The sequence below is a fragment of the Lagopus leucura genome, unplaced genomic scaffold, assembly GCF_019238085.1.
Source record: "Lagopus leucura isolate 7727_CA_CO unplaced genomic scaffold, USGS_WTPT01 Super-Scaffold_100009, whole genome shotgun sequence".
NCBI classification, from domain to species: domain Eukaryota; kingdom Metazoa; phylum Chordata; class Aves; order Galliformes; family Phasianidae; genus Lagopus; species Lagopus leucura.
Window position 1 is genome coordinate 5,102,583 of NW_024962266.1, and position 25,219 is coordinate 5,127,801.

At 52.9% G+C, this 25,219-nt stretch overlaps 1 protein-coding gene across 3 annotated transcripts; it reads right to left on the reverse strand.

The window, feature by feature from the left end:
- Positions 1–1,003: 1,003 nt before the first annotated feature.
- Positions 1,004–24,709, reverse strand: LMX1A (LIM homeobox transcription factor 1 alpha). 3 transcript variants are annotated; one of them, XM_042873836.1, is made up of 9 exons: positions 24,631–24,709; positions 23,941–24,127; positions 5,768–6,000; positions 3,317–3,486; positions 3,134–3,211; positions 2,986–3,055; positions 2,707–2,874; positions 1,593–1,640; positions 1,004–1,400 (listed from the first exon to the last, which is right to left on the reverse strand). In XM_042873836.1, the coding sequence occupies exons 1-9, from the start codon at positions 24,704–24,706 to the stop codon at positions 1,369–1,371; spliced, it is 1,062 nt and encodes a 353-aa protein (XP_042729770.1). In that variant the 5' UTR covers positions 24,707–24,709; the 3' UTR covers positions 1,004–1,368. The 3 variants fall into 3 exon arrangements, with proteins under 3 accessions (XP_042729770.1, XP_042729767.1, XP_042729768.1); XM_042873833.1 differs by having other exon boundaries at positions 1,004–1,640; XM_042873834.1 differs by lacking the exon at positions 1,004–1,400 and having other exon boundaries at positions 1,548–2,221.
- Positions 24,710–25,219: the final 510 nt, after the last annotated feature.

The window sequence follows — 25,219 nt, forward strand, 5'->3', positions numbered from 1 at the left end:
TTCATAAGTATAAATTGATAGTTGGGCTGACAGAAAGGCAGACTGATGTAGATTAACGTTTTTCAAATAGGAGATAGCTGTGGGTGGGGAAGGCAAACCTTTCATCTTTAAAACTTTTTTTTTTTTTTTCTTAAAAAACTTAAAATGCAATGTTTTAAGAAACACCCAAGCGAGGCAATTTTTAAGGCAATTTTAATAATCATGAGTGGGAAAATCAAGCCTGGGTGGTGTTAACCCAGATATTATGTACACCTGGATCCTAAAATCAGGCTCATGCTCGCTTCATGGCATTTCCTCCACACCACACATCCTCCGTCCTTCCTAAAGCCTTCTTCCCACAAGCAGAGCACATCTTCACTTTCATCCCACTGTGAATATCACCTTGCCCAGATCCCCTCCGCCCCCCTAGCACCAGCCAGCATTTCTCCAAGACCACTAAGCCAAGTGGCAGAGAAATCCCAAGCAGTAATTCCCCATCCTGTTCATACCAGAAAATTCCAGCTATTTTCCTGTGCCAGATGGATGGAGCAGTCCTCATCCCCTTGGGTTGTGGGCACTGATGAAAGATGTGTCACTTCTAGAGCCACTCACCTCTATTCCTTGACTGCAGAGACGCTCAAGGCTCAGTACAGCCCCAGGACAGACAATATTTGATCATAGAACCATAGAATATCCCACGTTGGAAGGAACCCGTAAGGATCGTGGAGTCCCACTGTTGGCTCCACACAGGACCACCCAAAACTCAGACCATGTGACAGAGAATGTTGTCCAAATACTCACTGAACTCTGGCAGCTCTGTGTCATGACCACTGCCCTGGGGAGCCTGTCCCCACCACCCTTTGGTGAAGAATGTTTTCTTGATTTCCAACCTGACCCTCCCCGTATATTTAATACCCAATGAGAAGAAGCAATACCCAACACCTTGCTGACTCAGGAGATTATCCGAACACTTCCCTCCCGAGTCAACAGGACACCCCACACAAGAAGAGACCAGACATGTCTGTTGATTTTTTTGTTGTCTTTTAATTTCACCTTGCTACGTGATTCCTGACAGTGTCAGCATCTCCTGCCGGGTCAGCCACCTCCAGACCCTGCTACATTCAGTGTCAAATCAAGCTGTGCCAATCAACCAGTGTTCTGAGCCTCGCAGCTATTCATTGCATGTCTTTATATTGTTTGGGAACAGCAGCACAAAAGGACACAACGCATGAAAATGAGACGGGGATGAGGCGATGGTCGGCTGAAAGCTCGACCCGGAGAACTTGCAGAGATGGACCTGTGCATAAGGTGGGAGATTGCAAGGCTCCTTCCTCCTGGCAGCATGGGCTGGTGCCTCCCGGAGCCAGGACATCACTTCACACCACCCCATCACCCACCTCTGGGTATGGGATGGGTCTGTGCTGGAGGAGAGAGGTGGGGATGTCTCCAGCTCCAGCACCAAGCACCAGCCACACTGAGTGGCAGGGACAGGATGCCATCACCTTGCTGTCCCCACCACCCTTCTGGTGAGGAGTCTGCTGCAGAATTCACCTCAAAACAAGTGGGGTAACCTGAGAGTACCGAAAAGAACCGACCCCAAAACCCAGACCTACCTCCTGAAACAAACAGGTGTTCCTTCCCTGCCGCTGGGCTTTTGCAACCTAAACATAACGTTTATAAAAAGTAAATTATTTCATCTTATAACTTAAGTGCATTGAGTATTTCCTTAAATATGGTTCACGCTGAAAATAAAGTTACTTTCACTGTACAGTAAATTTCTGATAGACTTAGGAATAAACTTTGTGGATACAATCTGGCGGGACATCCCCGCACACAGCCGCACGGCTCTGCACACACGCGTGCCACACACGTACACCCAGCCCCACATCCTGGGGAGACGTCTCCAGGCTTCTACATCTGCACGGCAACCTGAATCCAACCCGCCAGCTGCCCAACCTGCCCCTAACCCTAGGATCCTAAGAGAAACGTGAAACTATGCAACCCAAAATTTGTTGGGTCCCTGGGCGTCCCGAGCTACAAAATGTCATGGGACAATGTGCCGTTGCAGAGCTCTGCCATGCTCAGGAGGTGAAGTAAGAGCTCTGCATGGAATACAGGTGGTCGATGGGGTTCCCTGCCCGTGTCTGCAGTGGCCCCGCATCTGCCGTGGCAAGGAAGCAGTCACCCAGGTTGCTCAGTGAGGTATCGTCGCTGTCCATATCATGGAAGAGGGGCTCAGCACCTTGGGGAGAAAGGAGGGAGCAGTGCTGAAGGGATGCTGCATACTGCTGCAGATCCCAATGTCTGCAGCTGGCTCCTACTGGGACAGCAAAAGCCTGCTGAGATGCTCTGGGGGTGCTGTGCCATGCCAGGGTGCTAAACCCGTATGGATTAACATCATCAGAGAGATGCTGGCACCGTCAGAGATGCTGAGATGGCATCAGCAGAGAGATGGAGGAACTATTAGGATGGAAGCGGCACCATCATGGGGGAGATGGCACTCATAACCTTCCTACCAGAGCTGCCTTCTTTCTGCTCCCCTTGGCTTTGAGTCCAGCTGCTGGCCACCAGTTTTGCACTGTGGGGGTTTTATGGCAGCATAGATTGCTGCCTTCCCATAACTTACTACACCCCTATCATGCAGCCCACCCTTTGACATTGTGAGGACAAACAAGAGTGAAAATCCAGGGGATTTGTGGCCTGCCCCCCCTCTCCCTACAGCCTTACCATAGGGGTGCATGTGGTCTCCAGGCATCTGCGGGGGGGTGAGCCCTTGCCGGAAGGGGTCAGAGCTATAGACCTGCTCCATGCCCAGGAGCTGCTGTGGGGGTTGCAGAGCGGTGTAGGGGTTCATAAGCCCCTCCAGCCCCCCAGGGCCACTGCTGTTTGGCTGGGCTGCAAGACAGGAGCGAGTTGTTGGCATGGTGGGGTTATGGTTTTTTGGTGGAAAGGCTTGGAAGGCCCGGAGAGGGCCTTTTGGGGTGGGAAATGGGGAGGGTTGGGTACCTGAGCTCAATCTCTGTGTGTTCTGCTGGTCCTGCTGTTGCTGCTGCTGCCTCCTGGCCAGTTTCTTCATCTGGGTGAAAAGAAGGGGAAAGAGCAAAGGGTCATGACACAGCTGCGGGGAAGGGCAGGAGGGGGACCCTGAACCCACCTTTGCTCTCTGGTTCTGGAACCAGACCTGCACCACACGTACACTCAGCCCTGTCTCGGCTGCCAGTGTCTCCCGCACCTGGAGGAGGAACAACATCTCAGTGGGACTCACACAAGATACGGGGGATTCAGGAGGGGGCAAAGCTATTGCCCAGCCCCCAGGCCACCCCCAGTGTCCCCATACCTTCCTGCAGGGCTTGGAGGAGACCTCAAAGGATGCCTTGAAGGCCCTGCGCTGTTGCGTGGTCAGGATGGTGCGTGGGCGCTTGGGTCGCTTGTGGTCCTTCCCCTCCTCGGCTCCCTTTGCTGAGGCTGGGCCCATTTTGCAGACGCTGTCTTCATCGTCACTTTTACCTGGGGATGGGTACAAACAACAAAAGGGACCAAGATTCAGGTCCCTCTATGGGGCTGGATGGCTGTGCTATCCTCATCTTCACCCACCAAGGTGCAACGCAGATTGGCCAACACACATCCTTCCCCCTTGTGAGCTGTAAATCACTTGCAGCCTTTTCCAGCAAGCTCATTATTTGTTAATTGCTAACAAAACTGAGTTGCTTGTTAGAAACCATGCAATGCTCAGCAGGCTGCAAGGAGTTGCCTGGCCCATGTCCCACTGTGGCACTGTGGTGTCTCTACGATGCAGGGACATATGCAAATCTGATGCCCATAGCAGGAGGATGCAGTGTGAGGATGATCCCCACTCACTCCTGCTTTGTGGGATGTCTCCTGTGCTTATCATCTTGGGACACCTTGCAACACCTTGCAACACTTGGGACACCACATGCAACACAGCACTGGTAGTGCCCAAAGGCACCGGAGCAGTGGTTCCCAGGAAGAGGGATGCTGTGCCCATGGCCACACCAATCAGTCAACTCCCAGTAGGTGTTTAAGTGGCTTTTTGGGATCTGGATGTGAGTTTCACCATTGAGTTTACTTTTGGTGGAGGGGAAGAAGTTTAACAAATGCCAGGATTTGAGACCTGCACTGATGGGGACACTGAGATGCCTTTGCACCGCCGCACGGGGTGCCTGCCCCAGTATCCCTAGTCTCAAAGGGGATGAGCTCAGCACACAATGCTCAGGCCCACACTGCCGTGCTCTGGGAAGGGGAAAAACCCACTCCGATCACTACCCCCCTTTCCATTCCCCCAGCACCTGCTCCCCAAATCCCTCCATGTGTCAAAGGAGAAGTGGAGCCGGATTTGGCTGGGTATTACTTTTAATTAACTCTCCCTTTCAAGCCTTTCCCCAACGAGGGGGGAAATTAATGACTGTCTGGGGCTGCCCCTGACGTCACCTGGGAAGGGGCCAGGGTGGGGGACATTGTGTATGCCCCCAGCCCGACTTGCCGGCACGGGGGGGCCAGTGTGGCCGCAGCAGGGCCGGGACATTCCTCGCCTGGGAGGATTTAGGAAGAGGAGAACAGTTAGGACGCTTTTAATTGGAAACCGGGGTCCTCTTTCAGAGGGGCTTGTTTGCTTAGGCTCGGCTGTGGTGGGCTCGGAGGAGGCAGTAATTGAAGTGAGGGTTGGGGAGATTACAGGCAACATATGGCTTGCTTTTTATCTGCACTTTCTCATAAAGTGGCCTTTACTGTGCAGAGAATGGGGGGGTTGGAGGGGCAGACAGCCCTGCGGGGACACCCAGCTGCATCCCTGGATGAGGGATCTGAAGGTGCTGAGGGTTCAGAATGGGCTCCCACTATCAAAGGGGGTGCGTGGCACTGGTGAGCCCTATGCTGTCCCTCTGCATGCCTCCGCTGGGACTTTTCTACTGAAAGTAGTGTGTTCCTGGGGAATTTCTGCAACGCAAAGCCCTCATCTTGGCCAGCAGCTGGGAGCGGGGCCGGCCATGGGCTGATGAGCCACGGGGGAGAAAAGCTCCCCAACCTTTCCCAAAGTGCCCTTTTCCCCCAGTCGGAACAAACTCAAATTGTTGTGGGATCAGCAGCTGATTCTGTTCTTTTCCTGCCTGACATTTTTTCCTCAGTTCCTATTTTAACTAAAGGCGTTTGCATCCCCCGTAGAGCAGAACTCCCTGTGCCGCAGCCACTAGGACATCCCCAGCTCACTTTCCCAGGGTTCCAGCACAGTGGTCCACCCTTGCTGTTCTCCTTCACTTTTTGTTACCATCACTGCTATCTGGGGAGAGATTTTTTTTGTTTGGTTTTTTGTTGTTGTTGTTGTTTTGGGGCGGAGGGGGAGGTTGGGTGAGTTTGATATTAAAGAGCTGTTGTCTTGCTTCATTCCTACCCCTGTCCCGTCCATGCAAAGGTAAATCCTTTCCTCCACAAAGCAGATTTCCCTACAACGACCTTCTTTTTCCATAGTTTGGGAAGCACCAATGCCTTTATTAGGGAAACATTAACCCAGTGCTTTCTGTTCACAGCTCATTTCCAATTTTGCTGGGTTTCTCCCTACATTTGTCATCCTGGGAATCATGCAGACATGAGTTGCATCAAGTGCATATTCAGGTCTAAATGTTGATCTCGATATCCCACCACTGGTGCTGCCCCAGGGGTTCCACCCCCTGCCTTATTTCTGCAGCATCCCACCTCAGCTCTACAACAGAATTCTTCCCCCAGTGACCCCAGGGCAGGAGCAGATTGGGGCAATGCTGACCAGACGGCCCCTTACCGGAATCCGACAGAGCCGGGCTCACCAAACTCAGCAGCTCACGCTCCTTCTCATAGTCGCCCTTACAGAGCAGCTGCCCTTCCTTCAGCACAAACTCGTCGCCCTTCTGCAGGCGCCGCTCGCAGACACAGCAGCAGAAGCAGTGCAGGTGGTAGACGCTCTGCTGGGCACGCATCACCAGCTCACTGGGCGCGATGCTCTCCAAGCACCCGGCGCACTTCACTGCGAACAACCTGTGGGAGCAAGGTGAAACCCCATGGGATGGCACCCCAGGGAGCTGCGGTGGGGTTGGTGGGCATCAGTACAGAGTGATTTTGTCACCTCGTCTGTGAATGTGCCAAAAGGACACATGTGACGGTGTGATGTCACACACTGACCTTGTATGGGGGATGCTGGTTTGGGTCAATGTTGGTGGATTTTGTTCAGCTACGGCTGAACCATGAAAGATGAAGACCCCAATGCTCGGATGTCAAATAAATCAACACCGAACCCCTAACAGCACAATTCCCACCATGGGATGAAGGACACATCACTTACTGTTTAGGAAGCCAACCTACCCATCCAGCTTCCTCCAACTGGAGGCTGCCATGGAGACCCCTCCAAAATCCCATAGAATCACAGACTCATTAAGGTTGAAAAGACCACCAAGATCATCCAGTACAACCGTAACTGATGGCCCAGGCTGGCAGCAGGGCACTGCCATGGCCCCATCTTGGCTACAGAGTGCACTGAGGTGCCCCAAACTTCACCAGGGCAGTGAGGTTAGGGCTGAACTGAAGACTTAGAATCATAGAATCATGGAATGGAAAAGACCGTAAGATCTGCCAGTCCGAACGTCAACCCACTCTCACCGTGCCCACTGACCATGGCCCTCATGGTGCCACAACTCTGCTGTTCATTATGGTCTTGTTGACTTGTTGACCAAATGGAAAAGAAGCTCAGATTGTTCTTTGGCAATGATGTGACAATAGTTGCAGCATTCTTAATTGTACAGTCCCTAATAATAACAATGAGAGCAATAACCTATAGCTTTAAGCAGAGCTTGTCCCTGACTTTTAGTGCCCTGATCAAGAAGCTCAGCAGCACAATCATTGATTTACAGCTGGGGAAACCGAGCGTGGAGGCAAACCTGGGCTGAGAGCTCAGTGCAAAATTTGGAGGTATCAAAATAGAACCTCCCCACTACCCCAGTCATCTATGCTTTTGGCTTGGATACCATAAAAAAAAATTTTAAAAAAAACCTCACTCCTTACCCAGCCTTGTCTTAAATATCTGTGGGAACAGGACATCAGTATTCTCTATTTTGATGACTCTGACCCAGAAAGAGAAGGCAGAAGTCAGCACACATCCTGAGGTTATCTACGTGCGTCCCTGGTGCCCTGGATGTGTCCCCAGGCAGGACCTGCATGGGAACACCACTGCTTCGCCTCAGCTGTTCAGACCCCCAGTTCACTGCTGGAATTACTGGTTTTTAATACAAAAGGTCACCGAGCTCTGACTAAACACTTCCAGCAGCACTGCGTGCTTGTTCCTCTGCCCGTCTTCCTCATCCCTGCGTGATCTCTAGGAATGGAGCTGCCTGCCCAAGCGCCACAGTTTTAGCCCTTATTTTGTGGGTACACTTATTAAAAAAACCCACCTCAGGAATGCAAAGTGCTGAGTCAGCCCTGCTGCTTAGAGGAGAGAAACAGATGTACAGGATAAACCCATCAAAAATTGGGGGGGGGGAAACGTCTTCCTTTCATTTCCTCACCCAACAGTGGCTCAATATCTCTCAGCTGTGCAAGCCTGAGGGGATGAGCAGGCAGCAGCTGGTGGCATCTGTGCCCGCCTCAGTGACCAGCAATGCCCGCCGGGAGAAGCACCGGGAGGGGACTGCCCCCAGCTGCCAGATGTGCACACAGCTGGAGGGAGGACTCCCACCCTCCTTGAGTGCTGAGGGCTCAAGGGATAGGGCACAGAGTCCCTGAAGGTACCTGTTGTGCTTTTCAGCTGTTCCAGCCATGAGGAAGGCAGCCCAGTGTCAGCACTGCGCTCATTCCGTCTGTCATTATGTCTCTCTTATGTCAAAGGGAGGCAATTTGTACCCACAGGGTAATGCATCCTCATCCTGTTTAAATGAAGTGCAAGCCTTACCTGTTGGGATTGCTGTGTTCTCAGTGATAAACCTCTGATAAGCTGCTAAGACAGTGCAAGCAGATCTTCATGAAAGAATCACAGAATGGTTTGAGCTGAAAGGGACCCTTAAAGGCCATCTGGTTCAACCTCCCTGCACTGGACAGGGTCACCTACAGCTCCACCAGGTGCACAGAGACCCATTGAAAGCCTCAGCAAAACCCTGGAAGAGAGTATTTATCAATTCTGCATTCCCCATCCTCACAGAATCACTGAAAGCTGCCAGCTTCTGCACATGGCCAAAGCCCAAAGCTATCATAACGGCAGCACATCCTATGTCCTGCATCCCACATCACACATCCCACAACATACACCCTACATCCCACATCCCTGACCCACACTTTCCCATGGGGCCATCGCAGCACCCGCTGCCCCCTCTGTACTCCTTTATGTGGAGGTGATGCTTTGAAAGGGGCTGTGATTGACGGGCGCTTCCCGGCTGCTGTCTGTCTCCAGCTGCCTGCATGCACCGCATACAAACGGGAGCCCCTCCGGGTTGAGAACAGTGATATTCAACACTGACGGACAAATCCCAAACACCACTGAGGTTGGTTTCGGTGCAGCTCTGCCGGGTGGGTTCACACCCCCCTGGGATGCTCTCTGCAGCATCCGTGTTCCCTTCTCTGGTCAGCCCCAGCCACAGGGGCCATCCTTAGGGCAAGGAAAGCCATGGGGCATGGCTTCTTCCAGGGGGTGTGATGGCACATTCACCCTCAAGAGGACAGACGCATGGGGACAGCGAGAGGCACGGGGAGAGGGGCTCAGTGCCACCGAATTGAGATGTCCTGGCACCCAGCCACCTCCTCACTCACAGGACAGGGGACAGCGGGAGTGGGGCTGTGGAGAAACGCCGATCACTGTCAACCCCACACCCAGCGCTGGGTATGGGATGTGGCTCATTCCAGGTTGCCCTGTCCCCATCGGTCCCCAGAGTGGGGCACCAGTGCTCCCCCAGCCCATGCCCCGGGCTGTCCCCTGACCCCTCTGTCTCCCTGCTGCCCCCTCCTCCCCCCGAGGCGGACAAGTGTTCCCTTTACTGCCTGGCAACGGCGCCTGGGCTAAGCTTGCTAAAATATGAGTGGTTTTTGGCCGCAGTACCAGAAGGCTGCAGTCCTACAGAGAGAAAAAAATTGAGCACTCCATGCCATGGCTCCAGAAAGGGGGAGAATTAGATTTCACACCGAGCAGGCTGGACCATGGCATTCTTTAGTTAATGCTTAACAAACGCCCAAACAAAAGCAGCCAACTTAGCTGCATGTTTGTAAAATGTATTCTCAGCAGATTCGGGTTTATTGGGGAATTCGCTCGCTTTGCAGCAAGTGCTGTTTCCCTTTTTTTGTTGTTGTTGTTTAATTTCCCTTCTCCTCCCCCCAACCCGGCTCTGTCCCACTGGCTGGATACATCGCAGAGCAGTGGGGGGATGAAGCAACTGTGCTTCCCAGTAATCCCCTCTTACTGCTGGGGGTATGGGGACCCCAAGAAGCATTTCACCAAACCTACATCCCAGTTCCTGCCCTGTAGTGCAAACCGCTTCCCAGCTCCACACCCAGCCAAAAGCACAGGCAGAAAGCAAGCTCTATGGCAAGCAAAGCCATAAAGCACTGAATTTTGGGGACTCCCATCTATAATATCCTGCACCACTGGGAAGGGTAACAGCCCCATGCAGCACCACTGAGCACCTCCATTCAGGAAGAACATGGGGAGTGGAGTGCACCTCAGCCGCTCCCACCCCACCATGCCCCCAAGAAAAGAGGGATAATTGAAACCCCACAATATCACCGCTCCAATTTAATATCGAGAGGAGCACACGGGAGCCAGAGGTCAGAATTAATTACACCCCACCATATTTCAGCGTGCGGCCGCCGCTCTGCGTCCTTTCCTAGGGGAGCGGCGCTTCCACGGAGAGGTCGACAGCCATTATTAGAAAGAGCTGATTTCAACGGACCCCCAGGAGCTTTTCAGAGCCTTTGTTTGCACCGAGATTAATGGGGAGGCAAACGATGGAACAGCAAAGCCACCACCAGCAGGACGATGCACCGCGGCCACCAGCAGCCCAATGTGGCTCTGGGCAGTGCATCAGTAGAGAGGGAAATGTTGTTGATGCCATTCATTTTTTTGGCAGATTAAAATGTGATTCTCTTAAAATCCTTTTTTCTTTCTTTCTTTTTTTTTTTTTTTTTTCCCCTTGCTTTCCAGAAAAAGCAGGAATGCTGGATGACCCCACAGCGTGCTCGTTTTCCAGCCCTGTGGGGTGCTGGCGGCGCGCTGGGTTGCTGGGGGAGAAGAAGAGCGATTTCCACCCCCTTCCTCAGGTTGAAAAATGAAAACAAACAAACAAATAAATAAATGAGCAGTGAATTTCCCTGCAGAATTTCAAAAGGAAGATTAATAAAATAGAGAAGGAAAAAAAAAAAAGGCACTTCCAACTCATGCAGGTTGTAGGCATGAGCACAGAGTAGCCAATATCCTGCGGTGCTGCAGGGTGCTTCCCGGTGCTCCAGTGGCTGTAAAAACCACTGGGCTGGATGAAATCTAAACAGAGACAGCGCAGCCTGAAATAGAAGCCAGCTGCTCGGGACCAGCATGGCAAACTGCATCTCGCCAGGCTGCATCCTGCATCTCTATGGGCTCAGCCTCAGGGTAGCTACTGTTGGAACGGAGTTTTGCATAAGCTCTGAATTAATGGAAATATTCTTCCGAAACAACATTACATTTAAGCTGTCTTTTCCCCCCAACTCGAGCTCATCTCATGTTGCAGCCCTCTCCCATGCATGCTCCCAAGAGTAAAAAACCCTTCACATCCAACAGCTCAGAGCACCCGCAGGAGCGCAGCCCTGCAGTTATCAGTAACCAGAAAAGTGCAGTGCTGATCCTTCAACGCTCATACTGTAGTTGCTACCTGCAAGTGTGAAGCAGCCTCAGGCCCTGATACAAGTGTAAGAGTCAGTGTCCATCAAAGGGACAATGCTCAGGGATCCTACAAGTGCTCAGCACTGAAGCTCATACGACGCTTCCTCACGACCTCAGCTCCCTTCCTTTACTTGCGCATGATACACCATACAATATTTAATCACATATACAGATAATTATTATCTCTATAATGTATACTTGTATATATTTATATAATAGAATAAAATAATTACACTGGACTGGAAAAGCAAACACGCGTTCTCCAGGAGACGGGTTCCTGCCTCCTGCTCACACGGGGTTATCACAGCCCTTCCCTGCAGCCCCCGGCGAGGCAGGATATTACTTTGTTGCTTATTCATTTTATTGCTTCTCCTTTCTAAATATTTGCTTGGCAGGGGAAGGATTCCCTTTACACCGTATCTGTTTTTTACAGGTCAATTGGATTTCTGGCTCTCACAATCCCTCTTCCCCCTCAATCGCGTTTGCAAAACAAATATTAGTTGTACCAATTAGCAGAGGCAGCTCAGCACTGTCGGCCCCACACCAGGAGGCTCTCCTGGCCCCAAAACAGTGTTGTGGAAGCTCACGAGGGGCTTTGAGGGCCCCAAGGAAGACATCAGCCAAAAGGACAACACACAGCACTGCGGCAAGGCAAAGCTTTGCAGGCACTGACTCACTGCTGGGGTTCTCCCTGTTCACTCTGAAACCTAATGAGTACAACCAACAGATACCACTGACAACACAAACAGACGTCGCAAGGTAGATTGAATCCATCAACCCCCAAAGCCACCTACCCATAGCAGAGCATCAGAATCCACATTTCTTTCACTGAAAGACTGAATACAGCACTTGCCTGGGGCAGGCATGGGGTAGGCCACCACGGATCCCATTACTCAGCGTGGGCGGAGGTGACAGGGTGGCCGTATGCATTGGAAGCACACTGCTAAATATGTCCCTCCCGTGCCAAAAGTCACAGTCCCAGGCAAAGGTATGGGGAGGAGGGGGAAGACAGAGGGCACACGTCTGGTACCTAGCACTGCATCCATGTAGGGCAGCAAGAGCCACATCCCCCCCGTCACATCGAGCGCATCCCTTCTTCCCAGTGACATCCCTGCGATGTCACCCCTGGCCCTTGTCCCTCAGCCCACAGAAGGTCAGCCCCAGCAGCATGCTCACCACATATGGTGATTGGTTTGCTTTGGGTCCGGCCGTCCCTTCACTGCAGCTGGGTGAACAATTCACAGGGCATAAATTTATCCGGCAGATTTCAGCCCACGTGCTGTTTGCTAAGAGCCAGTGCAGAGACCGTATTTTATCCCTTTGGGTTTCTTTGGCATGCAGTCAACCTCCTGACCCTGATCCATTCGCAATCGGTCAAGAGCCACATTCTACCTCCCTGCCTGCATCGTACAGTCCCACATCACGCTGCAACCCCTGTACCTCAGTGGTACCCCCAGACATGGGTGCCCCAAGTTTCATCATCTCTTTGCCCCCCTATTTATAGCCATGTGCGTGGGGAGGTGACTGAGCTGCTGAGCGCGTGATGGCAAATGCTGCTCCTGGACGTCACTGAATCCTCCTGTGACTGTTCTGCCCTTGGGGTCAACCAGAAAACTCCTCTTGGTGACACCAGCGTTGCATACCTGCCCCTGCAGGCTTTGTGAACCACATCTGGGAGAGCCTTTACTGGAGGAGGAAAGAGGAGAGCATCCCTTTGTGAAGCAAACATATAAAACAATGTCAGCAATGGGAAAATAATGTAGAGAAAAAGGGCAATGTGAGGGATTGGGTCTAGAATCGGCCTTTATCTGACATCTTCATCGGTGATCGCAACAAGGGACTTAATTAGCATGTTAATAACATTAGCAGGAGATAATAAACTGGAGAAGATGGGAAGGGGGCCCTGGAGAGAGATCACAGAAAGACAAAGGATAAGCAATGCCGTGTGTGCTTCCATAAGCTGAGCACCCAAGCTGACTAAATACTACCTTGTCCCTAAAATACATCTGTGCCAGCCTTGTCACTGCGTCCTCACCATAGCACTGATGTCACAGCACCCCAGGCCTTCCCCTGGCCCTCTGGAGGATTTAAGGACAAGTCAATTCCTCTCACCGGAACTAGGACTGGTGCTAGAGCACACACAAATTCAGGAGGCTCTTGGCCACGCAGCAGCCCTGCATCAGGAAAGGGCAGGAGTTTTATCACCCAAATGGGGATTAGAAGAGGTTCCTGATGCACGAGTAGCTAGAGGCAGAAAGGGAGGAGGGAGATGCTCTGCAGTGATTTGTGGGCTGTTCCTGGGCTGTCCTCGCTGCCAGGTCTTGGGCAATGGGATGACTTTTGTTGCAAACTGGAAGAACAGGAGACATATGTGAAGGAGGAAACTCACATTCCTCTCTCATAAGAAATCCGTTCTCACTTTCCCCCAAATCGCTCGTACACCCAGAGCTCAGCCTCTCCAGGCTGCCTTGGACACCGTCCCCCTCCCACGCCTAGATGACCTACTCATCCAGAAATGGCCGGGGCGGGATGCTCTCCTCCTCCCTGCCTGTGGACAGCAAGCCGAGAGGACTGTGCATCCTCCTCCATGGAGTGAGATATAGAAAATATTGGATACATCCAGTTTATGAAGTCCTGAGACCCTAAAACTTGCCATTGGCTTCACTGGGGCTGTGGGTCATGAGGACTCTTCCCATCTGCAGGGTTGGGATTTCACTTGGTTAAAATGCTCTCCCCATTTCCCAGCCCAGCATGGTGTGGGGAGATGCAGGTGCTCTCATGCAAAGTCAGAGCCTTCCCAAGAGCTTGGCAAATAAATACCTGAGAACTAACAGTCTGAATCAAAGCACCATGGAGCCCCCCAGGCAATGGAGCCTGCCACTGTCACCTCCTGGGCAATCCTTCCTGCTCCTTCTCACAGAGTGTTAACTCTGAAACCTACTGATTATTGTACAACCTGCTGAACACCTTCCAACCTGACACCTCCTGGGCTGGGCAAGGCAAGGGGACCCCCATGTCACTGAATGGGCTGATGCTGCACCCTCCCGGGGCACCCAATCACCAGCTGGACTTGCTTTTTCAAGCCTCAGTTCCTCAAGCAGGCAGAAAGGCCGTTATTAGGGCTCGAGGCAGACAAGAGGCTGCGTTCTTCCCCCATCAAAGGATGTGCAATTCCCAGTGCAGCACTTCTCATTGCATAGATATTGGATTTGGGAAATACTTTCTGCCACAGGTGAAGCACTTTTCCCCCTCCCCATAGTGCCCCTTTCAAATGAGGGAGGCTGAAGGCAGCATCCCAGTGTGCTTCAGATATAACAGTACCCCTCTTCTCTCCCCTCCAGCCTTCCTTGTAGCGTTGTGTGAATCCAGCCCAGCAGCCACCCCACTAATCTCGTTTTCCAGGTTGTAAAACCCCTCCTTGGTTGCTGGGACAGAGCCTAACCTCGCCATGCTTCTAATAGCCTCGAGGTCCTCAACGGGGAATCGCGCCCAGTTTCTGCAAACTATTATCTCACCTAATTCCCTCCATCCCGTCACTTAAGGATTTACAACACAACCTCCTCTGAAATGGTTTCTGGTAAATTCTTTGAAAGCCCTTCTGGTGCTCGCATCATCGTCAGGGTCAGCAGTGCATTAATGGCAGAGCATTTACGCGCCGGGTAACTCATCCCCTGGCAAGCGTGTTTGTTTGTGCTTTTTAAATTCAGGAAGCAATTAATAGTTGCCACAAAAGCAACATGCTTCTCTTGGGCAAGGGCCATAATGCCTTGCCTCACTTTGGGGAGTTCAGATGCTGCTGTAATCCTCAAGGAGGAGGTCGTGGATGGGGCTTCTTCTTGGGGTTCTTACACACCTGTAACCCTGAGAGATAAGACTCCTGAGCCAGTTTGAGGGGGGTGTTTTGGGAAACAGCACAGATAACATTGACATGATCTGAGCATCTTCCAGATCAGCCTGGAGCCAGAAATGCTCCCACTGACAGGCAGGGGAGGACTTTATTAAAACTCCTTATTGTGGCACCTGGAGATTTTAAGAACAATTGGACAACAAAGATAAGGCTACGGTGAAGTCAAGCTCCCTGTATACTCACCAGGCATCCTGGAGAAAGCTGAAATACCCCTCCCCTGAAGCTCAGCTTGGTTAGCTCACCATAAAAACCCATTACTGGAGCCCAATATTCTCTGTTCACCCCCAAAACTCCCATCCCTGGAATCCAATTTAGTTGGCTCACACGAAAAACACCATCCCTGGAGATCATCATCCCCTACTCACCCCCAAAGCTCAGCATCATCTGCTCACCTCAAAAGTCCCCATCCCTGGATCCCAGCATTCTCAGTTAACCCCCTAAATCCCTACTACTGGAGCCCAGCTTGATTGTCTCACTCCCAAATCCTCACCCCTGGAGTCCATCACTCCCTTCTTACAACAAAAAAACGGCAGCACAAGGAAAGCAGAGGCAGTAGAACCTTTCCAACAGAGCTTTCTCCTTTCTGACCACCACAGCCTCCCCACCAAAACCACCCTCTGGATGCTGAGCCCCCTGCTTCTAGGAGCCATGCTCCCTTCCCACATCAGCCCCCCTCAGCCATCAGCAAGCAATGATTTCCAGCCATACCCTCTGCACAAGACTCCCAGCAGCTGCAGCCCGACCCGTGCACATCCTCTCCCTAATCCTTCCTGCTCCAGTCCCTGGCTTCTATTATTTTCTGGCAGGAGTGAGCACTGCATTAACCCTCATGCACAGCTCGAGCATCTCTCAGCACATCCCAACCTGGATTCAAATTATAAATGAAATGTTCTTGTAACAAGAGAATTTGCGAGGGCCAATTGTCCATTAATATTATAAACCCCCGCTAATTCTTATTTAACAAGCCATCCAAAGGGCCCCTCACAATGGCTTTATACAACCAGTTTTGTTACAAGAGGGACTGCCTCTTTCCAGAGAAGGACCAGTAAATGCCGTCCAGCATGATTTCTCCAGCTTTTGGGGAAGTCCTGAAGTTGGGTAATGTTTTCTGTGTGCCACATGTGATGCACATACACGGGATCAGCATAGAGCAGGTACCCAACAGCGTGAAACAGCCCTGGTTTTCAGGCTCCCAAAAAGGGGCCAGGAAGAGCCCCAGTACCCAAGCTCCCTGCTGACCTTGAAGCACAGGGCTGAGATGGTTGGCATCATATGACAGGTCCCAATGCACGGCAGGCTCTGCTCAGAGAGGACATGCTGTCAGACGAATTTAACACCCGAGAGCATTCCCAATCCCACTGGAGGAATTCCTGGCAGGGGCTCAGGAATCGCCCACCAGTGCAAGCAGCCAAGTGCCATCACACTGGTTGGGCTCCAGATGACCGACTTGGTCCTTGTGGCTGGTGGGCTGGCAGCACATATGACAAGAGGTTCCCATCAATGCTGCTCTCATATGCCATCGTTTGTTTGAGAATGGTCTTTTAAATAAGCCTACAGCTAATGGGTTGCAAAGAAGGAGGTCCACATAGATGTCCTGTCCCTGGAGGTGCCCAAGGCCAGGTTGGTGAGGCCATGGGCAGCCTGACCTGTCAGAGGACGTCCTTGCTCATGGCAGGGGATGAAGCTGGGGAGATTTGAGGCCCCTTACAACCCAACCATTCTATGATTCTTGAGGTGCACAGCATGCCAGCAGATATTGCAAAAGCAACAATCTGGAATGGAGGCACCCCTCAAGGAACGACATGGAAAGAGCTGATCCTCGGAGGCCAACTTCTTGAAGTTTCCCAAACCATAAGAGATGCTTGAAGCTGAAAGCCTCCCTTCCCACTACACCAGAGGGCCTCCAGAGCCAGGCTGGCATTTTTAGAGAGGCCTGAAGAGCACCTCTATCACAGGGCTGGTCCCAGGGCAGAGCAAGCTAGACCCTGCCCTTCCTCTTCTTTCTCCTTGTCCCTTCTGGCTGGCCCCAGCCCCAGGTTCTGGAGCACAAAGAGTCAGATCTGCCCACACTGCTGTGGGGCCCTGAGCCAGCTCTGGCCCTAACCTCAGGATGAAAACATCGGCTCTGAAACACAGCAACAGGGAAAACAGACAGGACATGTGCACAGCCAAAGATTCCCATGATGGGCAGTGCTCCTACAGGAGCAGGGTTGGGAGAACAGGTGATCTGGGGCACCTGCTCTAAGCTACGGGTTTCAGGGGGTGCCGCATTCATTTGGGGCAGGCTCCCAGCAAGCAAGCTGAGCAAGGGATTACCTTCCAGCCCCACAAACCCAAGAGAAGCTGTTGGTGGGGATTTGGCAGCACTGCTCCAGCCACATCCCCTGTGATGCTGGTGGGAGTCAGGTGGGGACACCTGAAGGGGACACAGCTGGGTCATGTCATGGGTGTCCCAGCACATGACGCAAAGAAAAGAGCAGGTGGGAAGCGTGGAAGTAATGGGTCCGGGCCAGAGCAGCCACAAGAAGCCAGAAAGTGTGTTCAGCTATTTTTATCTGCAGGGCCCAACACTTAATACTTTCCTATCTCCCACAAAATGTCACTCGAGTGCCGGCCGAAAGTTTACACCGCTCACAGACAAGGGCTGAAACCTGAGCACGTAATCCCTTCCCCAGTCAGAAGTTTTAGTGGGATTCACAGCGTCTGGTTAGGGAAAGATGAGGGGAAAAAAAAAAAGAAAAAAAAAAAAAAAAGCTTTTCCAACCTGAGGAATTGTAGCTGGGGTAAGGAGATTCAGGACAGGCAGCACAGAGAGTCACCTGTCCCATCTGCAGGACATGGGCATCGCTGCCCCTCAACCTGAGTGCATCTAATGACCCCAGATGCCACCCTCTCTCTTCCATCACAGGCTCCCTTGCTTCCATAAAGGCACAGCAGAGCCTGGCCATTGTTAGGCTCACATCCTGCACCCTCTGCACCACTTGTACACAGCTCAACATGAGCAAACAACGTGGAAAAGCAACTCAAGAAATCAAACGATCAAAAAAAAACGATCAAGAAATCGTCTCCTGCAGAAAGGAGTGGGGTGAGAGCCCCCAGGAACCCACGGCCAAGGCAGAAACCCACATTCCTGGGATGGCCAAGAAATGACCACATCTATCTCCCTCCATCTCCGGTTTCTGAAGCATCGCCGTCCAAGAAACTCCGGTGGATTGGCTGCAGTTAAACAGAGGCACGCAAAAACCATAGTGCTGCGACTCCAGCAACTACACAAACATCTCACATACTTTTAAGGACGTTGAAGAAATACATGTTTCCCCCCCCTCCCCCACCCCCCACCTTCCTTCCCCTTTTTGTGAATTTATTAAAAATAAAAAAATAAAAAAATGCCTCGAGGGATAAAGTCATTTAGAACTACTTAAGAAACACAAAGCATTAAAAAAGTCCATAATTATTTCTCTGCCAAGGGCTTGTCAGTTTGAAAATCCCCGCTCTTGAACCACTAATCCTCATGGAAAAGAAAAAGCCACGCAGCTCCGGCAGGATGTGCTGGCGGTTGCCTTTTGCTGCCTTTTTCCAGGAGGCTGCAGGGGAAGGCGTGGGCTCGGCTCTCGTTTCGTTAGCACCTTTCACCCACAACGCTTTCCCCGATGGATGGAGCTGGACGTGATGCACGAGGCTCCGCCGGCGCCGGGATGGGGAGGGAAGGACCAGGGCTGGTGTTTGGAGGCAGGATCGCCTGAAACAGGCGAAATAAATCAGCACGGGGTGGGGGCAGGTTGAGTCGAAAAGCCAAGGGTTCAGGGAGTTGCTGGGATTGTTATTGTGCTGTTGGAAATAGTAAAAAGAGACATTATTGGCAGCAAAATTGTGCTTTCTCTGCAGGAAGGGGTGGGCCATCCCGGCAGAGCCGGGTGGATTTGGGCTCTCCAGGTTCATTCTAGCCTTGCCATGTGACTTCCTATGGAATGGGTGGCACCAACTCATCATGGCACCAGTGTGCCATGGGGTCCTTTGGTGGCCATGGAAAAGTGGCCTCGTGAAAGCAGCCGCATCCCCAGCTGCATCACACTCAGTACAGACGGTTCCTCCCCACTTGCTTGAAGAGCCTAAAAATCACCTCAGAGCTCACTCTTCATTCACACAGACCTAAGAGGACACCATAAGGGTCCTTCACTCATCTTGGATCTCCTGTCCCATCACTTTCTCCCAGTCCATCTCCATACCCAATCCTCCCATCTTCATAGTTTTGCATATCCTCAAGGCACTGCATGCAGGAAACCTCTCTTCCCTTCTGTTTCACCTCAAGCCAAAGCCGAAGCAAGCTCAGACTCCGATCTGGAAGACTTTAAGCATCATTAAACTTTTAAGCCAGCCCACTGGGGCTCACTCGTTTGTAATTATGGATGCAGAAGGAAGGAGCAACATTCACCTGAGCAGGCATCAAGAAGATTCAAACACTTAATGGCTTTCCTAAACAAGCTCCCACACCCACAGCACTGTTTAAGAGGACGATGCTCGACAGCACTCCAGTGCTCTGCTCGGCAGATATACATAATTAAGCACTGCATTTCACCATTGCCAACCCAGTTGTCCATGAGTGAGTCAGAGCCATCCTATCACACTGGAGACCACCAGTGCCCAGCCATGAAGGCTTCCACCCATGGCTTCGGCCAAGTCTGCAGAGACTATCTCTACTTCACACATTCTTTTGCAGGATTAAATATTTTTAACAGGGCCAACAAGTGCTGAGCAGAAATGTCAGCAATCAGAACACCCCTATGTATTCAGGATAGGGGCATCTAGAGGGAAAAACCCTGCCTCTCTCTAATAAAAAATTGCTGTGTCTGAGCGCTGTTGTCAAACTATCTCCTCTTTCCAAATCTTTCACCCAAACGCTTCCCTGAGCTTTCAATAGCAAAGACAGCAATCCAGCCTCCCTCTTCCTGCTCAGCTGCTCCAGAGCCAGGGGCTCTCAGCACACACAGGGTCTGGCAGCCGTGCCCGGAGGGGTTTGGGGCCGGGAGGCGGTGGTTCCCTGCAGGGATTTTCCACGGTGGCGGCAGAGGCGGAGGCCGGGAAGAGGACAATGGGCAGAGGAACGATGGCCGCGTGAAAAAGCATTTGTTCCGCTGTCAAGGACAGAAAGCTCTCCCCGGGAGTGGTGCTCGGAAATGGAGCCCACGAGGGAAGGAGAGGGGAAGGGAGCGGAGATGGTGCAGCGGAGGATGGATGCAGTGGGGCAGGAGTGGTGCTGGCTCTGCATGGATGGCACTGCCCTTTTAGGGGGTTTTCCCAGGTTCTGGCCATCCTCATAGTTCACTTCTCTCAGAAGTTACAGTCCCTGCAACACTGCCTTTGGTTAACTTTCTGTGAAGGTGGAAAACCTGTCAGCATGCACAACACAAAAACCAGGCAAACCCAGAAAAAGTCTGGAAAGCCATGCCCAAGGAAGGTGCTCAAATCACTGCAGTGCTATTTGAATCTTTCTTAGATAAATTCACCTAAAAGTGTCTGGGACACCTCTTACTTCCACATCCTTCCAGCCTCCTTTTCCTCAAGCATCCTCAGCATTAAGGGTGTCCGGAACACATCCCTTTGGCACTCACCACAAGTGGAGAACACTCAATTCAGACCCCAAATTCACAAAGATTGGAAGCAATCCAATCATCTACGGACACCCTACATAGATTCCATCGCTGCGTGCTGATGGTCCCCAGCACAGCAGGAAGGGTGGTGAGGAGCTTTGTCACATGAGACTGTTGCTCCTTTTGGGGATTGTTAGACACGATGTTAATCATAAGGCACAAACCTAACTATGGGCAAGGATAAAGCACCAAAGACACCCTCGTTATGGGGCCAAGGCTGAATTCAAAGTGGGGTTTGCAGCAGGAGAAAGGGTAAGTGGGAATGGAAAGTGGTGAGGAAGGATGGGGAGGGTCAGAAGAGAGACTGGAGGGAGTGCAGGCAGGACCCCATGTTAGGACCTCATCCCCTCTGACATCTTCGGCAGCTGAGGAAGGGCCCTCCCAGAGGCTGTGCCCCCCAAAGCACCCCTCCCAAACAAAGGTACTGGTTTTCTTCCAACCCAAGATTTACAAGTTTAACTTGCAGGCATTTTCTTTTGCACACAAGGCCAGGAGGGGATTTTCTTTACCATCACGCTTCCACGCATGGAGACACCCACAGGACCCCAGGAGTAGAGGAGCTGGGACTCGCACCTCTCCGCAGATGCTGGCAGCAGCACAGAGCCATCACGCAGTGCGCAGACGGCCCCGGCATCACACAACTGCCTGCCCCGGCCGGGGAGTGCAGTGCTGCGGCGGCGGGGACCCGCATGCCAGCCTGCTCCGAGCCGTGCTGGCCATCTGCTCCCGCCCGCCGCGGCTGGGGATGTGCCAAGCCGGCACGCCGTCGCCGCGCTCCCCAGCTGCGCCCCTCGGCATGGCCGCTGCTGCTCATGGGCACGGGGGCTTCCAGAGCCCACCCTCACCTCCTGCATCACCCTGCAGTGGGGCTGTCCCCATGGCGTCACCCCCAGGGTGAAGCCCGAACCTCATCAATCCTCAGATAGATCAGATTTGGCCAAGCGCCGGCATTCGAGATGTTCTGTAACAAATGCCCTCTGTCCCAAATTTGCATTGTCCTAAGCGTGTAGGTCAAGAAATCTCCCGCATGACGGCTCTGCACAGACTGTATAGCATGGGGGGCACCGGCCCCCAGCTTCCCCCAAGGCCACTCCAGCTCCTTGAGAAATGCCCCAAGGAGATACCGAGACCCAGCCCAGCATCCCCAGTCTTTAATCCATCTCTCTGCAGGTTCTTGACCTCTTCACGAAAGATTAAGAAACGCAAAACATCTGGTTTAATAAATGATTCATCAATTTCGAGCGTCCAGCAAATCAGCCTCTTGCTTAAAACCGCCCTGCAACACTTTCCACGGGTGTATTTATAACTGAACACATAGCTCGGCAGTCCCATGCTTGGCCATTAACCCTCCACAGCCTTGGAACGAATGGAGTGAGGAAAACATCACACCTATTATTTTGGTACAATGCCCCAGTGTCGTGCAGTACCGCACCTACTGCTATTCAGTAGAACATCCCAATGACAAAAAATACCGCATATGTGGCTCTTTGATAAAACATCCCAGTGTCAAAAAATACCGCACCCACTGCTCTTCAGCAAAGCATCTCAACAGCCACCAATCCTTCTTTCAGCTAAAAAACAACAAACCTCAGCACACCCCAAGGAGGATCCTTGCAGCATGACTGAGGCCACACTAATTCCTAGCCTGCATGGGGCATCAAGTGTTGCTGCTGTTCCCAATTCATCAGCCCCAGCAGCTCTTCCAACACCATCGCCATTGACGCTCCAGCAACGGGGAGAGCCCAGCCAGAAGAGAACAGGCAGTTTGAGCAAAAAATATATTATATATACAGAATATATACAAGGCTACAGTGCTCCATGAGGCTCTGCCCTGTGTCCTTCATGGCCCCATCTCGCCTAGGCAGGAGCAGCCGCAACACAGCCGGGAAACACCCAGAGCAAGCACAACAACAACCGAGCGCAGAAATAGTTATGACTGTTTCCTTTTTCCACTCATTCTCATCCAACCCTATGGCACCGGGTGCTCTGCTGCGTGAGAGGCACAGTGAAAGGGAATTTCTTTCGTGGCTGAGAGATATAGGAGGAGGATTTGGGGTTGCAGCCCCCAGCATGGGGACACGCGGCAGCAAAACATATGCGTGCTGTAAGCTGGAAGGGTTTGTTTTGCTTTTTTTTTTTTTTTTGCAGCAATATTTCACCCCATTTCCCTCTACGTGCTCCAAGCAGAGGAACAGTTAGAGAAGAAAATGTGCAGTAAATTGCATTGGAAACCCAGGAGAACCGATAGCCGAATTTCTACAGCCAAGCAAGCAGCACACCCAATCTGCAAAATTTTTGCCTAAAACGCAGCGCTCTCCTTTTCACCCCACGGCAGCTCATTCTTCCACTCTTCCGTAAACACTTGAAAACAAGGCCGTGCGCACAAATTCTGCTTTCAATTTTCCTTGTATCCATAGCAATTAAATCAGCCCTGCAATACAGGACCGAGGAAAAGTGAGGCAGGCACCAAGCAGGGCTGGTCCCAGCGTTGAGCCAGAGAAGTTTTTCTCCTCTGGGAGTAAAATCACAGCACTCCAATGTGTGCCACTGCCATAGTGAGGAGCCCGGCCTGCATACAGCTGCCTCAGGAAACAACCAGCAGCCAGCCCAGAGGCACATCCAGCAGCCCCAAAGCCAGCCAGGAGAACCAAGAGGGTACAGAGGGACATGCGGCCCAATGCTGAATTCTGCAGGGCAAGGAGCCCCTGACCCCATGGCACAGATGTGGGGGGCTCCGGTGGGGCCCCCAGCAGAATATCATGGAGCAGCGGTGATAGCAGGAGCAGAATGCGGAATAGAAAGCAGCTGCAGGAGAAGGAATCTCTGCAACTTTCTCCCTATTCCCACTGGCTTTCTTTATATATATAATATATATACACACATATACATAATAAAAAAATTGAATACATATATATGAAAAAATTCCCATCCTCATTCCTCATACACATAGAGCCCTCCCTCCCCCCCAGCCCCACATTTTCCAAAGGAGAAGCTTTGGACACCTATATCTGATTTCTTGCTTTGGTGCAGGGGAAGGCTCAGGCGCACAGCAGCAAGCACTGAGCCCAGCAGGACCCCGTGCCTGCCCTGTGTCTCGGCATCCCCATCCGAGTGGAGGGGGCCAACGTGTCACCTTGCCTGGAGGGCACCGGGGAAACAGCCCAGCGAGGAACGGGGGTTGGAGAGATTGTAACATTCCTCCTCCGGATGCTCAGAGGAAAATAACATGAAGAAAGAGGGGATTTTTTTTTTCCCCCTTTTTCAGCGCTTTTTGCTCCACGGCTTTGCTCTCACCAACTCCCGACAAAAGGTTTCTAAATTCCCAAAGGCAACGAAACAACTCTAAAAAAGGGAAGAACCCCCCCCAGGGAGGTGGGTGCTGCTGTGCGTTTAGAGAGAACCAAAACCACATCACAGCGATGCCAGCGCCTTTGGGACGCGGTGAGAGGGGATGGGAGCACGGGGCCACCGAGCGCTTTGCGGGTGGGAACAGAGTGGGGGCAAAGGGAAGGGGACAAGGGGACGACACTCACTTCTCATAGTCCAGCTTGCAGTAGAGCTTCTTGTCTCGGTAGAAGCAGGTGGTGTGCAGGGGCTCCTTGCACGACGTGCACTGCACGCAGCGCTCGTGCCACAGGCTGTCGTTGAGGCGCAGGAGGAAGCGGTCGGCGATGACCCGCTGGCACCCTTCGCACACGGAGCGGGGCGTCGCGGCTCTGCCTGCGGGATGGGGCTGGTGGCAGCGCCGGGCGGACGGGAACGGACCGAAGGAGTCGCCGCCGCCGCGTCCCCGCGGGTCGGAAAGGGGCTGGGGGTCTCGGGTGGGCCGCGGGGGGGAGAGGAGAGTGCGAAGCGCTGCTCCCGGCTGCGGGGATGGGCCCGTGCCTTAGGGGAGCTCCGAGGGAGGGGGATCGGCCCCGATTTCGTTCCGTTTGGAAAGGCGGCGGTGGAGCCGCGGCTCGGAGAGATGGCGGTTGTTTGGCAGCGGGGTGAAAACGAAGAAAAAAAATAAAGAAAAGGGATGAAAGGAAAGCCTTCGTTTCGATTGGAGCGGGGGACACACGGTTTCGTGGAACCGCGGAACGAAGCGGTCGCCGGGGGCTCTTCGCGGCCGAGGGCAGCGGCGCCGGGCCGGGGCGAACCGGGAACGGAGCAGCCCCACGGACTCCACTCTACCGGGGTCCTCCCATCGTGCTTCCAGCCTCTAGGTCTCCCCGACTTACCCAGCAGAGAGGAGAAGGGGGCGGCGGGGTCCAGGGCGCTCTGCAAAGTCTCCTCCATCTTCAAGCCGTCCAGCATGGTGAGGAGCCGAGCCGGGCCGGGCGAGGGGCCGCGCCGCCCGCCTGCAGACACAGCCCGGACACGCGGCGCTCAGCTACGGCAGCCCCGGGGCACGTCGCTTCCCCGAACCCTCTTCCCGCGTTCTCCCCACCATCGCAGGGGCTTGGGGTTCTGAGTGCTCAAAGCTGCCGTCGGGGGTTCGGCCGCTTACCTTGGGCGGCTCCGGTGGGGAGGCCTCGGGGATGGAGGGGGGGGCAGCCCCACGCCTTCAGCCACCGCCCCGGGGTTGCTCAGCCGCGGTCCCCGGCGGCCCCGCGCTCCCCGAGGTTTGGGGCTGCGAACCGGGGGGAGCCGCCGAGCCCCGGGCGACTGCGGAGAGAAACGCGGCGACCTGCGGGGAAGCGCCCGTCCGACTGCTGCCAAGACACATTTCCCGGAGCTGATACCTCCCTGCCCGACCCCCACCCCTTACCCTCCCCTCTCCACCCCACTCGAAAGAAGTTTCCTCCCCGCTCTCCTGCCCGCCCGCCC